General features: G+C 34.4%; 1 protein-coding gene across 6 annotated transcripts in view; it reads right to left on the reverse strand.

The window, feature by feature from the left end:
• Nucleotides 1-15315, reverse strand: part of DYNC1I2 (dynein cytoplasmic 1 intermediate chain 2) — a 54055-nt gene that overhangs the window by 13097 nt on the left and 25643 nt on the right. For all 6 annotated transcript variants that reach the window (XM_044933834.2, XM_044933840.2, XM_025274931.3 and 3 more), the window contains 8 exons: nucleotides 8115-8210; nucleotides 7726-7888; nucleotides 7521-7620; nucleotides 6902-7027; nucleotides 5872-6018; nucleotides 5411-5524; nucleotides 4976-5109; nucleotides 3926-4070 (listed from right to left, as the gene is read on the reverse strand). In XM_044933834.2, the coding sequence (XP_044789769.1) occupies nucleotides 3926-4070; nucleotides 4976-5109; nucleotides 5411-5524; nucleotides 5872-6018; nucleotides 6902-7027; nucleotides 7521-7620; nucleotides 7726-7888; nucleotides 8115-8210 (1025 nt within the window). The remainder of the gene's footprint in view (nucleotides 1-3925; nucleotides 4071-4975; nucleotides 5110-5410; nucleotides 5525-5871; nucleotides 6019-6901; nucleotides 7028-7520; nucleotides 7621-7725; nucleotides 7889-8114; nucleotides 8211-15315) is intronic.

Here is a 15315-nt window from a genome sequence, read left to right on the forward strand (position 1 = left end):
GAATCTTCAAATTTGGTATTTTAAAAAGTTAACAATGTCCTTTATTTTAGAAGCAATATCTTGGTTGGTTTAAACTTCACCAAAATGTGGAAAACTATCTATCTTTATCTTCTTTATTAAAAATAACTGAGTTCAAAAAAGTAAAGAAAACAATTTGATGATCCAAAACCCTGTCACTGAATTAAAATCCCTGACTCTGCAAAAACTAGAAGATGACAGAAGATAGATTACTTGAAATGAAATTTGAGGCAGTACCAAATTGAGATTTCAAGTGATAGAGGACTTATAGAAAGGGAGAAAAAGAAAGAATCTTGTTTCGCTACTGGGGCAGAGTCAGATCTTAAAGGATACAAAGATACAGCAATATCTAATGATTCATTCCTCCAGTTTATGGGGACCCAATTCCTATAGTCAGAAAACACTTAAAAAGTAGAGGCATAGAGAAAAACATTTAAAGTCTGTTAAATTTATGAATTTGAAGATACTGGTTTAAAAAGCTTAAAGCTTTTTAAGCTGGAACAATGTTTTTAAGAAGAGATTATCTTAAAATTTTGCCTATTATTCATTATCATTGTATTGGAGAGCAGAGAGGCTCTACCAAGTTTTTAGAGAAGAAATGAAGACCAGTAACACAATTAACCATGAAGTATAAATCCAAGATCAAAGCAATAATGACTTTAGGAGTCATAATATGGCCAAACAAAAAAATACTTAGCAGACTGTTGCTCTTTCTTCCTTCATAGACTAGAACTATTTGTGTGATGAAAAGTCAGATTAAAAAGGTAATTCTTCTGATATAGTGTTGAGGGTGGGAGAAGGCAATGGCACCTCACTCCAGTACTCTTGCCTGGCAAATCCCATGGACAGAGGAGCCTGGTGGGCTGCAGTCCATGGGGTCACTAGGAGTCGGACACAACTGAGCGACTTCACTTTCACTTTTCACGTTCATGCACTGGAGAAGGAAATGGCAACCCACTCCAGTGTTCTTGCCTGGAGAATCCCAGGGACAGGAAGCCTGGTGGGCTGCCGTCTCTGGGGTCACACAGAGTTGGACATGACTGAAGTGACTTAGCAGTAGCAGTTAGCAGTATTGAGGGTATGTGATTTATCTTCTATAAAATCTTCACTAACATTGGAGTGACCAAAGAATAGGGTGGTGGGGGGAAGGGAGCCATGTATTACAGTTGAATGAATAAATGAGTCTTCTATATGAAGCATAAGAAGGAAGCAATGCCTAGCTCAATTAGCAAAGAAAGAGATATGGCTGGCTGTCATTCTTATTCAGTAGGCAGTTTTACGTTGAAATACAGGAAAATACAAAAACAAAAAATATCAACCACCATGCAACCAGCTGTGTAGTACAAAAAAGCAAGCACCAGTCAGTCCACTATCACAGATGTAAGTACTGTTCTTATTTAGGCAAGATGAAGTCTTCATTTTCTAGTCCTATTTGGTGGTATATTTAAGAATGGAAGCCTCAAATTTAAAGATAAAAGGATGGTAAACTGAAGCCCTGAGATATTAAAAATAACAAATCTACAAATAGATAAAAGATTCTTTTCAAATACTGAAAAAGGGTACTGACCAACAATCTAAGATGTAAGGTATCCAGATATCCAGAAATCTAGCCACTTAGGTGGCCACCTACAGCTAGAGAGAAACAATTGGCTTCATCTCTCCAATTCTGCATCTTGCTTTGTTTTTGCTAGCTGGATTATGCATTTCTTTGCTTACAGACGTGAGAATCTTCTACCTCTACCTTTCTCCACTGTATAAATCTCATTCAAAAGCAAAAATTCAAGAGCAATCCAGGAAGGAAAACAGATGATGAACTAAATGTATTAACACTCTGCCTGATCTCCATGGAGGAGAAAAGGAGGAACTGAATGAACACTGTGAAGTCTCTATCATGCTAGATAGACACTGTGTTAAACAGTTTTTAATCCATTTTCCTTCATTAGATTTAAATGCTGTTTTTAATGCCTGCTAATTAATCCCAGAGACATTACTTTGCCAACAAAGATCCGTCTAGTCAAGGCTATGGTTTTTCCAGTGGTCATGTATGGATGTGAGAGTTGAACTGTGAAGAAGGCTGAGTGCCAAAGAATTGATGCTAAAAACTGTGGTGTTGGAGAAGACTTTGAGAGTCCCTTGGACTGCAAGGAGATCCAACCAGTCCATTCTAAAGGAGATCAGTCCTGAGTGTTCTTTGGAAGGACTGATGCTAAAGCTGAAACTCCAATATTTTGGCCATCTCATGCAAAGAGTTGACTCATTGGAAAAGACTCTGATGCTGGGAGGGATTGGGGGCAGGAGGAGAAGGGGACGACAGAGGATGAGATGGCTGGATGGCATCACAGACTCAATGGACGTGAGTCTGAGTGAACTCCGGGAGTTGGTGATGGGCAGGGAGGCCTGGCATGCTGCGATTCATGGGGTCACAAAGAGTCAAACACGACTGAGCGACTGAACTGAACTGAACTGAATTAATCCCAAACGTGCTTAGTCCCTCAGTCATGTCCAACTCCTTGCGACCCCATGGACTGTAGCCTGTCAGGCTCCTCTGTCCAGAGGGATTCTTTAGGCAAGAATACTGGAATGAGTTGCCATGCCCTCCTCCAGGGGATCTTCCCGAACTAGGGATAGAACCCAGGTCTCCCGCATTGCAGGCAGATTCTTTACCATCTGAGCCACCACGGAAGTCCAAGAAAACTGGAGGTGGGGAGCCCATCCCTTTCTCCAGGGGAACTTTCCCACCCAGGAATCAAACCAAGGTCTCCTACATTGCAGGCAGATTCTTTACCAGGAAAGCCAATCCCAAACATGAAAATGTTGACTTTTAAGAGACAATTTGCCAGCTCACTTCCTACTACACTGAAAGAAAGCATCAGGAAAGGACAAGAGTGAATAGTGAGTTCATCCCTCATTTCCAAGGTCAACATTTGATAAATAAATGATTCCACTGTAATAGTGAAGAAAATCTCTTAAAAGCACCAGGTTTTCTCAAAGAAATTGAAGAATCAAAGTTAAGGCAGATGAAAACATGAAAAAACACAGCTTAAAATTTAACTTAATTTAAATAGAATATGATATTCTAAGAATGGGACTTTGTCAGCAACAATGTAATACTGCAGAAAAGATAGACAGCAAAGTAAAGGCACTTTGGATTTGCCTTGAGACTTTTAATAATTCAGGGCAAGTCACATGTTTCTGGAATTGCTGGAGGATCAGGAAGCACTTCATAACTTCCAAGGGTTATTTAAACACAAACAACTTGTATTATGTATTGTGGTCAACAAAAATAAATATGCATCCATAAGAATAAGTATTTACTTATGTATAAGTATTTATTTATAATAAATTTACTTATTTAATATAAAATAATTTAAATATGAAATATAAATAAATTTACTTATACTATAATAATTTATAAGTCTTTACACAATACTTTCCTAATGACTCAAGTTTATGACACAGTCTTGTTGTACAACAGTTTTTATCTATCGTTTCTCCAGTTTCCATCAGCTCTGTGAATCACTGTAGTTCTGAACATCTTCTAAAAGCTCTTCAAAGAGCAAATGCACAGCTTTTGTGCCAGGCTATAGGGGAACTATATGAGAGTCATGTGAGATCTTCAGAGGCTTTTCCCCCAGCTCAGTTCAGAATAACAATTTCTATGCTTGAAATGCCAGAAGTGGTGGGACAACTGGTCTTGGGTTATGAGTGGAGTTATCATACCTGTGAGCATATTTTTTAAAAACTTCAACATCTATTTTACACTCATGTTCTGTGTAACTTACTAGGTTTGATTTATCAGTAAATCATTCCAAGCTATTAGGAGGCTTTTCGTCTTTTCCATGTAGTATTAGAGCACCACCTTGTGTCAGAAACCTTAGCACCTGACCAGACATCTGTTTTTAGATACCTTAGTTGTCCAAAGTTTTACTGTCCAGTCAAATGATGAAGTGACAAAAAGATGTGAGAAGTCCACTGCTCCAACAGCTGAATGACAATGAATGCCAGTAATTGGTCCTTGATGTCCCTCGAACATCTCACTGATTCCAGCTTTGCTATTTCATAAGAGTGAAAACAGGGAAATCTCTTGTAAGTAGACCACTTACAAATATATGTTATCATGGATTTATCCATTATTATACTTTGACACAATTTCAATAAACTTAACTCTGTGCTCATAACACATCAAAATAATTATGTTGAGTGTTACTCTATCCATATTTGATAACACCACTAAAGCAGTAGTAAGTACATTTTGGAACCATAATCATGATGCTATTGATGACAGAACTCAAAAGTCCAATATCCAAGGTTCTGAGGTGGTGGAAGAGACAAAGGGATGCTACATGTAAGAGAGAGAACCTAGGTTACTTTTAAAACAAAAGCTTTCAAGTGAAGGTGATCTGTATTTGCAATGAAATCTGAACACTCAATTTTTTTTTTTTTTACAGGAAGCAATTGATAAGGTACAGCTAGACAATTTCAAAACAGATTGAACAGCAGGAGAAATACTAGTCAATTTAAAATGTGTACGTGACATTACTGTACAATTATCAGGAGAAGTGAACTTTGAGCCAAGAAGGCTCAATGTCCAAATAAATCGAAACAGAAAAACAGCTGAAAATCTTATTTACAACTTTAAAGGTCAATATGTAGTATATGAATTTTTGTATTTGTAACTGCAGAATGTTACTTCCTACCACTAACTTTTGTGAGCACATCCACATATACAAAAATCACAACACACCACACCCCTCAAAATCTATTACTAGAACACATTATGATCTAAAATGACCTTTTATTTTTAAAAAGTATTTAATTTTACATATCTGAACTTAAATAACTTGTCACAAATAAGTGGCTCTAGGAGAGATTCCTACTTGAATTAAAAGGCAAATTGTTTTAATGAGATTATTCAAGGGAGAATTTTAAATAATTGCAAATTCCAGTTTAGATTTACCTGCCATGGCGACATGCTGTGTACACAGAACCTTCCTCACTTCCAACAACGAAGTTGTTGACATCTCCAACAGGGAAGGACATAGATGTCACAGCGACTGCCTTTGACTGTTTATGAACCAATTCCATGCTATCCTACACAGAAAAAATTGAGATTATTTTGTAAACTTACAATTAAAAAATTTTTAAGAACATTTTCTAGTCTTAGTTTGTAAACCTTCTTTTACTATACTGCTTACATAAATTTAATTGATTAAAAGCAGGTTTGAAAATGAAGTATATATATCACAGATTATATTTAATACACACTTAGATTTATAAACTGTTACTATAATACTATTATAAAACATTTATGAAAAATATATGGGTTTATATAGACTTAAAAAAAATACCAATATTTGCCTCAAAACTTCAGAGTTTTCCTAGTTTAACCTACCTGTGGATGGGAAAGCATGTCCAGACTCCACGAACAAATCTTTCCATCAGTAGAGATACTAATCAGATTGTGAGCATTCTGTGTTCCAACAACATTTACACAATATACAGGATGCTAAAGAAAGAAATATTAAAGAAAGTTCTCTGGAATTATTTTCACCAAAAAGATGAAATAATTTTTACTGTATCATCACAGGTATTCTGTTTCATATCCAAACAGTCTCACATCATAAGGGCATTTTTAATGTGAAGTTTGATCCTATTCTGTGGATTAACAATAGATTATCTTAGAAAAGAGATAAGTTTCTAATAAAATAGATTTCCAAAAATAAAAAAAAAGCCCTCATTCTTAGTTGCTAAATGATGAGGAATTCATACATCAAAGGAAACATATTTTGAGACTATTTTGACAGACACGACTAAGTATTTAATGATGAAGGAAATCTAATGGAAATAACTTACTGTGTGTGCTGCAGCTGACAGTGGAGTTCTTTGCACTGGAGTTCTTTTATTGCTACGGTTATCCCACAGCACAATTTGGCCTGAATATGTACCACCCACAACCAGATTTGGATGAAATTTTGCAAACGTCGCAGACATAACGGCTGACTGCAAATAAGTAAGATTTTTATATTTAAGGGTCAAATGAAAGAAATGTGACAAGTTTTAAGAACAAATCTATAACCAAAAACATTTTCCCTTTTATTGTAAGCTATCAGAGATTAAAACCACCAGTAAATAAATACACTTAAAAATGTCATTTTGTTTAAGAACATAAAGATACAGCTCTAGAATAGTTTTGCTTAAAAGTCGAATGTAATGACTGTTTACAGAAATATTTAAGCAATTTATCCAACAAAGCAAAAACTACAGCATTAAATCAAAAGATAAGTGGCTCTACTTTAGCCTTTGACAGAAATCTGACAACAGAGTATAATGCTAGTTTTGATTCAGTTAAGTGTTTTGCAGAATTATTATATTATTAAAAGATTATAACTTATGCAACCAGAAAGGCTTGCAAATTCTAACCTCCCACTAAATCCACTTTAAAAATCTGCATCTGTTTCCTACTTCAAACATATGTTTCTACTTAAAACTATCTAGTTCCAACTCCTCAGGCCATGTATAAGTAATTCAGTGGGCCAACCATCTAATTGTATATTCAGCAAGTAAGTTCCTGAGAAACTCCCTGCAGAAAAGACATTTTATAAAAGATTCCTTTTATACAATCAATCACAATAACAGAAAATCACAACAGCAAAGGACTTTAGGTGTGATTAAACATAAGAGACATCAGAAAAGCTAGAAAACACAGATCATGTTGAATAGAGAAGTCTTCAGTTTTTTGTTAACATCTGTTTGCAAATATGGGGTGGTTTAGTAAATGCCAATCCAATGAAATCATTATGTTGACAAGAAAAGAAAAAAGGCACTGTCTAAATTCATTAGTGAATTCTTAAACTGGGAGAAGACTGCTAAAAGACTATCTTACCTGGCAGTGAAACACATACTCTGGAGTAGTTTTTTTGTATTTCATATTCCATACAAGGGCCACACCGTCAGGCTCATGAGGAGCATCTTCGTTGTTGTTATAGGAAGCCACCAGTAATTCTGGATACTGCTCGCAAGAATCAAGTGGGGAAAAAATGCTATGCATAATAACTGTTTTACATTCCTAGTTACTCAACTTTTTTTATTAAATTATTCTGAAAATGCAAATTCCTAACACTTCATCAAGAAATACATCTCTAGAGTTATGCTCTCTGCAACATCAGTAAAACTTTGAATTAGTAAGGTTATTTTAAAGGTTTTAATGTTAAAATATTTTATTAAAATGTGTTGCAATTCTATCCAAAGGATAGAATTAAAATAGGTAAGCAATTAAAATAAGTAAAACTAAGCTGTGGCATAAATAAAACCTTGAGTTTTAAATAGTGTTCCCAGTCCTTTCTTCCTAAGTACATAAGGCAACCATAACATTAGAGCCATCATCCATTGTTACAATATACATTGACTTAATTATACAAAGTTTCCATAATTAAAATACAACTACCTGCTTATTGTAATTCAAAAATGGGTAAACAGAAACCAATTTTGTTATTGTAATTTACCTGAGATGACCAATCCAAACAACTAACGACTCGATGCTTTGACCAACGTTCGTCAAAAAACTGTCGATTTAATGACAGTTTAGCACCTGCTTGAATCTCTCTACAGAAAAAAAACAAAAACAAAAAACCAACAACTGTGTTATAACTTCCCACTCTTAAAGTAATTAAACATTGCTGACACCATAATTTTAGCAACTATACTTACCCTTCTTTGTCTTCCAAATCTCTTCCACTGTAGTCAAAGAAGATGTTAATCTGCTCTGAAAGAGCTCTTTCTACAATTCTTGTGGAATGGTCAAAGAAACTTAAAAATTCCTCAGAGTGCAAGATTTGCTGCTTTTCTTCTTCAGTCAGCTCATGAGGAGGAGCTGTAAAACAAATGTTTTTCTAAAGTCTGATATATGCCACTCAAATCATGTCACCTCACTATCACAATTCGGATCAATGAAAGCGACTCATTTTTCAAGCAGATTCACCTCTTTGATTTAGAGCATTTTATTCTACTTTAGTGCATAAATAATAAAAAAACAGTCTTAACAGGAATCAATAAAATTTTTAAATTCTTTTTTTTTTAAGTTAAATTCTTTAAGGTACCTTTACTATCACTTTCTTCATCTTTCTTTAAAGTTTTCTCTTCCTCAGGTTCAATAGGTGGCTTAGGAGTCACCACGTCATCTTCTTCTTCTTCATCTGAATAAAAATAAAGCAGTAACACAAAAATTATTTTTATGACAATAACTGAAAGCTCTTGAGGTAATTATTTCAGAAAGTATCACAACTTTTTAGGTAAGCACAAGTGAACCACTCATAAGATAGAATGAGGAGAAATAATGAAAATTTTATCAATACAATTTTTTAAAAAGAATTAAGTGGAACTTCTTTATCCATACCTAACATGGTAAGTCAGCAACAGCCATATCAAATTCTGTAGCTACATAAACTGAAAAAAGATATATAAGCAACTAGGATGAGTTCCTCATGTAAATCTCTAAAAGCTTGCAAGCATTTATCATTCCAGACAGAACAACATGCAACTCCTACATAGTTTTATGTAGCATGCTGACACATTAATGCTGTAAAATGAAGAAAATCAAATGTCTAAAATAGCCTACAGAGTTGGCTGCTTACTTGTGATCTGAAACCATCAGTGTCTAATGGATCTTCATATGGCATAAAGACGGCTTACATTAACTCTCAGGTTGCTATTTGAGAGGCAGATTTTAAAGATAATAGCTACGAGACCACATTTTCTATTCTGTCATTTTAAATGCAAGTCTCATTATCTACTGTTATATGATGTGGCAATAAGCACTTAAAATAATGTTTTCTTAACTTGAATAAAAATACACATTGAGACAATAGACAATGTTTATAAGACTTGTAAAAATGACTAACTCTCCTCTTATACAACCAAACCAGGAAATAACTACTTATTTTAAAATGTTATAGAACATACAACTCTGCCTACCTTCTCTTTTGCTACATACGGAGATGGATTTTTATGAAGAAAATGCTTATTTTTATTGCCTAAACAGATGCGTCATTTGTCTATGAGGGAATGGCAGCAGGCATCTGTAGCAGAGTCCATCTCAAGTAATGAGAGCCTATTCAATAAGGGGACTTTACTTGTTATAGTCATTTTCCCGACCCATGTTCAAAATTATCTAAAACACACTAACATACGACATATACAAAAGAATGGTCAAGTATGGGAACCAGCTGCCAAGTCATGGTCCCAGCAGCCAGGCCAGCTGACTAGATAGCAACAACCAGATGGCACTGCTGGGATTGTGTCTTTCTGCTACAAGGTGGCAATGGGATGGCATAACATGCTTCCGCTTGACTGCTTCCAATCCTGTCTCTCCCCAATGGCGAGCCTGTGCAATTACCCACACTCCAGGAGGCCTACAGATAAGCCTTTACCCTGCAAACAAAATGCAGCTTGTAGGCCACACCAGCTGCCAAACCACACACATAGTGTTAGGTTTGGAAAGCTATGAAAATCTTTCTAACTCTATAGTATAAGCAATAAAAATATAACTGTACCTTTAGGAAAGAAAGCTTTAAATGACACTGTATAATGCACACAATGATACAACCTCCAACTTAATCAAAATGATAATGACATATGCCAATCCTACATTACTTGAAATTGAGCGATTTTTACGTTCTGACAAGTTTACAGAACTAGGATAAATGGCACGAATGATTTCAATATATGCTCATACTTTTGAACCAAATGGTGAAGGTTAAAATTTTTCCTTTCAAGGGCCTCAATCAGCCACAAAGGAAAACAGTAATCACTGTCTTTTCAGCCAGCCCAACCGCATTTGTCAGCCCTTTCTCCGTCAATGCAGCCAGAGCAATCAACCTGCCAAACATTCAGAATGGAAAAACAATCTGAAAATACAGGGTATAATGCACCTGCCAGTGAAAATGGCCATTTCAAGAAAAGCTAGTGATCTCAGTGACCCCACTGAGGAGGCGGTGGTGCAAAGGGGAAAGAACACGCAAAAGAATTCTTAGTGATCGCCACTCTCTTGCACATTGACACTTCCTTACAAAGCATGCCAATTACAGCTTTTGTGCTACTTAAAAAAATGAAAGCTTTTTTGGGGGCAAAATAATCACACAGAGAAACAGAAAGACAGTACTCCCTTTTAGATGAATTCTCATATACAATGGATTATTAATCTGAGAACAGTGTATCTGGTAACAATTCTATACTGTACTGCTCAAACATTATGATGAAATTCTACCATCAAGTCACCTACCAGTATAATGTAATGAAAATAATTTAATTACACTTAAGCTGACTTTTAGAATAACAAGATATTTACTTCAATTAAAAATTAAGTCTGAAAATATGTATTTTTCCATTTTCTTCTAATACTATCAGTTATCAATTGTGTTGACTAGTAAGTTCACTGTATGTAAATCCTAAAACCAAAGACAGGGAATCTGAGTCACCCTGGACAGGTCATCCTGAAGCGTTGTGAATTATAAATTACAGCCTCCTATCCACTTCATATCTTCCTCCCTCAACTTTGTTGCATTATACGGCCTCTAAGTACCATTTCCAATGACAGGTGTCAAATTCCTGTCATAATGCATATGGTCAGTACTTTAGTGCTAAGTGACCTCATAATCTACACATTTAACAGAAAAGATCATGCTTACAGACACTCTTTTCCTTTTAAAATTTAAAATGTAGATTAAGTATGGTAGACAGTGATCTAACTCTGCCTACTTCATGGCATTTGTCATGCTTATTTGCCCATACAGTTTAGTTGTAGCTGAATGATGACTATAATCTATTTAAATACTTGTTTTCAGGATTTTATTTTAGAATGAATGTACTAACTCTTTCTATTAAAAACTGATTCAAATTAAAATTAAAAACTGATTCAAAAACTCAGATACTTAAGAATCAAGCTTCATTAAATGGCTAACACTAAGAAAAATACCAAGAACATTACAAAAATGATCTGCTTTTAAAATATTTTTATTATTAAGCTGATTATCTACACATACCAAATATTTGGCCAAAAAATGCCTAATATCAGTACCATTAGAGACTGTTCCTCTGAAACAAATACTCTTATTAGAAATGAATACAACTAGCTACCAAAAAAGTATTAACATGACCAAAAACATAATATTACAATTCTAAAGATTCTCTAAGCTAGTCCCTATTATATGATAAGCCATAATATATTTAAAACTGGAAAACACTACAACAGAGCAGGAAGACTGAAAAATGTGACTGCCATTGTCACATCAATTTATTGATGAATATTCATTGCAGTATGCTAAGTAGTTAACTCCATGCTTTCTCTGACAGGGAATCTAAGATTATAAACTGAGCAATAAAGAATGCATAAAAGTAGCAGTTACTTTTAAAATGACAAACCTCTTGTCAATGAATGCTAAGATTAGGTTTAATGAACCATTGAATTTTTACTGAGTTAACATCAAAATTGTGATGTATTTTGGTTAGATGGAAAGAAAAGCGGTCTATAAATTAAGCTGCACCTAGAAATAACATGAAAGAATGAAATTCCAGTTGTTGGAATAATCTGTTACAATGGAGTAGGTTAATCAAAGTTAAATCATCTGTGAAATGGGTGGCTTTTGTTAAGCTGAAGGAAGAAGTCTTCAGAACAAGTTTTCTCATTTGTATGTCACACTGCGTTAAAGAGATATCTAAGAATAAGCCACAAAGCACACTTTGAATTATTTAAAAATATTGTAACATAACAAGGAATATGCAAGATCCTAGAAAATACTCACTAAAAACTGATACTCTAACCTATCACTTATCACAATTAATTCTTAGCATGAGGTCAAAATCTATATCATTTGTGCATTAATGCCATTTAGGAAACAGTTGTCTATAAGTTTAACTAGTTTCATCATACTGATGTATTCTAAGATAGTTTAATATCCTAATGAAGAATTCCTAATTTACAAAGTAGCGTAATTACTCACTACAAAGGAAACTGCCAATGAATTCCAAAAATCAGGAAAAATGTGTTGCACATAAAGACATAATTTATAAAAATTCTACTTATAAGTAACTTCACAAACAAAATGAGACTATTGGAAATACTTCAATCATAAGCTTAAAATTACATGTTAGATACAAATGATTTTCCTTTAATATTTTCAAAATCATCCTTTTTCTGGTTCACTATCCTTTTGAATCACTTCATTTTGATCCATTTGTCCATAATTTCATATTCTTTACTCTTTAAAAATCAATATTAAGAAAATATTAGGACAAAACTTTAGGAATGTATCAGTGGAATTCATTCCTTTTATTTTTTTAAACACCTAGAATCAAACGCAAGGTCACTTGTTTCTTAACAATTTAGATATTTAACAAGGGAAAATTTTAATCAGGAAATATTTTGAATACAGGTCTAATGCTAATTTGGGAGATAAATAAAAAGAGGGTAATACTTTAATTATACCATTTATTTTAACACAGAATTTTTCTCTCTACATTGTCTCATTTTATGTAAAATTCAAATTTTTATTTAGGCAGTACTGGCATCATTAACACAGATCCTGTTATCTGTGATCTCATACATATTACATTTTTCTGAGGCCACAATTTTAAATATGCTGATTAAAGTCTTTCAATCATAGTTAAGAACAAATGCTTCAATTTTCAATTATTTTTATATTCTCACAGATTCTTTGAGAGTTAAAACTAACTTATTACATATGTTATTTATTCCAAAAAAAATTTTTTTAATCCATTTTAGACAAGAATAATATTAACCAGAAGGCCTAACAATTTAGTCTACTTGGGAAGTATGGATTCCAGATGTTAAGATCATGTAATAAAAAATTAAGAGCTATTTACATATAACATTTTTCTATACATTATATATTCTAATCAACATGTACCTGAGGAAAAATATGATTACTAAGTCAATACCAAAAACCATTACGAAACAAGAAAGTAGAATGATATGAGAAACACAGCACTCCAATGGAAATCAAGAACCAGGTTCTGACTGTAGCTGGATATTCTTTTATATTGTGACCATAGGGTCATCAATGAACATTCTTGGGTCTCAGTTTCCTCAGGTGTAAACAAGCTGATTAAACTCTGGAATTTCCTCTTTAAAAATCTGTGTCTAAAAATTGCAACAACAACAAAAAATCCATGCTGATGATTTTCGGTGAATAAGAAAAGACAATGCCATTTTCAAGAGAGTTAAAAACTTCTAAAAGATAAGAGAAGAAAGTAACTTTTCCAGGCGTATATCTGTGGGTATTACACTCCTGCCATGAGAAGTTTTTTTTACCTGCCGGGAGCGAAATTGACTAAGGTCACATGTTCCTAGTCAATTTCATTCACAGTAGGTGCTTTAAGAGAGCAAAGCACCTCAGTTCAGAAACAGTACTATCAACTTACAGAGTAAACTTAAAAGCAAGAACATGTGCTTTTCAAAAGAATAGATTCAGCCATTTTTTAAAAAATGAAAAAGACAGCTAAGTCTAAGACCAAATTTTATCTTCAATTTGATAACTAACATTACTTCTGTACTAATTACACTGCCTACCCAAGTTCAATTTACTGTCTTTTACACTCAAACTGTGAATTTCAATTTTTTATCATGGTGAGTTTGGGAATTTATTCCATATTCTTAAATGCGAGCCAAGGAGGCTAAGTTTGAGAAGTTCTGTATTAAACCAATGGAAAAGCAGAGGTAGAGTTAAGCACAAAGTGTTCTCATTATAAAACTTTAAGTGTAGGGGTTTTTTACCCCTCTTTCTTAAACTCCCATAAATTGGGAAATGAAACAATGTAAGAGTCCTGGACATGAAAATAATGGTAATGATACAGACAGGAAATCTCATTTTTATAAACAGTTCTAAAGGCTAAGGACAGCCCCATGGTCTTACAGTTTGTCTCTCAGTCTCCTTCACTTATATGCCTCAGTAGTCGTGTAGTGTTAGTCACTTAATGACGTCCAACCCTTTGCGACCCCACCGACAGTAGCCTGCCTGGCTCTTCTGTCCATGGGATTCTCCAGGCAAGAATACCAGAGTGGGTTGCCATTTTCTTTTCCAGAGAATCTTCCCAACCCAGGGACCAAACCTGGGTCTCCTGCTTGGCAGGCAGATTCTTTTTCATCTAAGCTACAGAAGGCCTATATACCTCAACCTTAAACTAAAAAAAATAATCAAGTAGACAGCATACACGCAATACACTAGTAGAATCACTGAATTCTTGTTAGGTTGCAAATGAATAAACATGGATCTTTATAAAACTAATATCTAAGTCTAGTCCACAGAGAAAAATTTTAAAGAGAGTGGTACATAGGTGTACCCATTAGAAACTGGGCTCAGTTTATGTATCTTGCCACTTTTACCCTCTATTAGTGAAGATAAGAAAAATTCTATTTAACAACATGAAAGATCAAAGCTGTTTATTTATTACTCTGAGCCAATCACTATAAAATATTATCTGATGCAAATTTACCAATAAATAAGTACAAATTTATGAATAAATAAATAAGCCATGCTATTTTTTAATAAAATGTTCTTCAAACTACAGGTCAAAGCCAACAATTTAGTCATGGCCAACAATGAAAAAAATGAAATACAGTAAGAGCAGAGAAAGTATTATTTCAAAAAACTTTTGTATCAGTTACAAGACTCCGCCCCCCCACCCCCACCCCCCGCCCCCGCTATCCAAAAGTAGAGCAGTCCTTGAAAACTTTCTTAAGCTGAAATGGTGTAAACTGAAGAAGCGATTATTTTAGGACACATCTTGTTACCATGTGCACAGAGTAAATACTGCAGATGCTCAGAGACAGTTTAAAGCTATGGCAGCTTTCTGCTGAGATGCTGAGTGTAGTTTCCAGGGAAGGAGCTTGGGTTTGTCACACTCCCTAAGTGGCATAAGTGAACTTTTGAAATTCGAAGGATATCTGTACACATCTGTATCTACATTTGTACTAGACTGTAATTAATATGAACTGAATTTCTTACCCCAGGTAACTATCATAAAAGAATGAAACTGCTGCTTCAGTGACAGCGTAAGAGAGAAAGCATACGTTGGAATCAGCCAAACTTGGTTTAGAATCTTACCCTTCATAAGCTCTCTTTCAGCTTCAGCTTCCTCATAAGTAAACGGAATTGGTGTTTAACTCTCAAGGTTTTGATAAGAGGATTAGAGATAACGTAAAGTGCCTTACACTATACCTGATATGTAGTAAGCACTCTGCTGTTACAATTTTCAGTCACCAATTTAAACACGAGGTTTGAAGAA

This window comes from Bubalus bubalis, chromosome 2 (genome assembly GCF_019923935.1).
Source record: "Bubalus bubalis isolate 160015118507 breed Murrah chromosome 2, NDDB_SH_1, whole genome shotgun sequence".
Taxonomy (NCBI): Eukaryota; Metazoa; Chordata; class Mammalia; order Artiodactyla; family Bovidae; genus Bubalus; species Bubalus bubalis.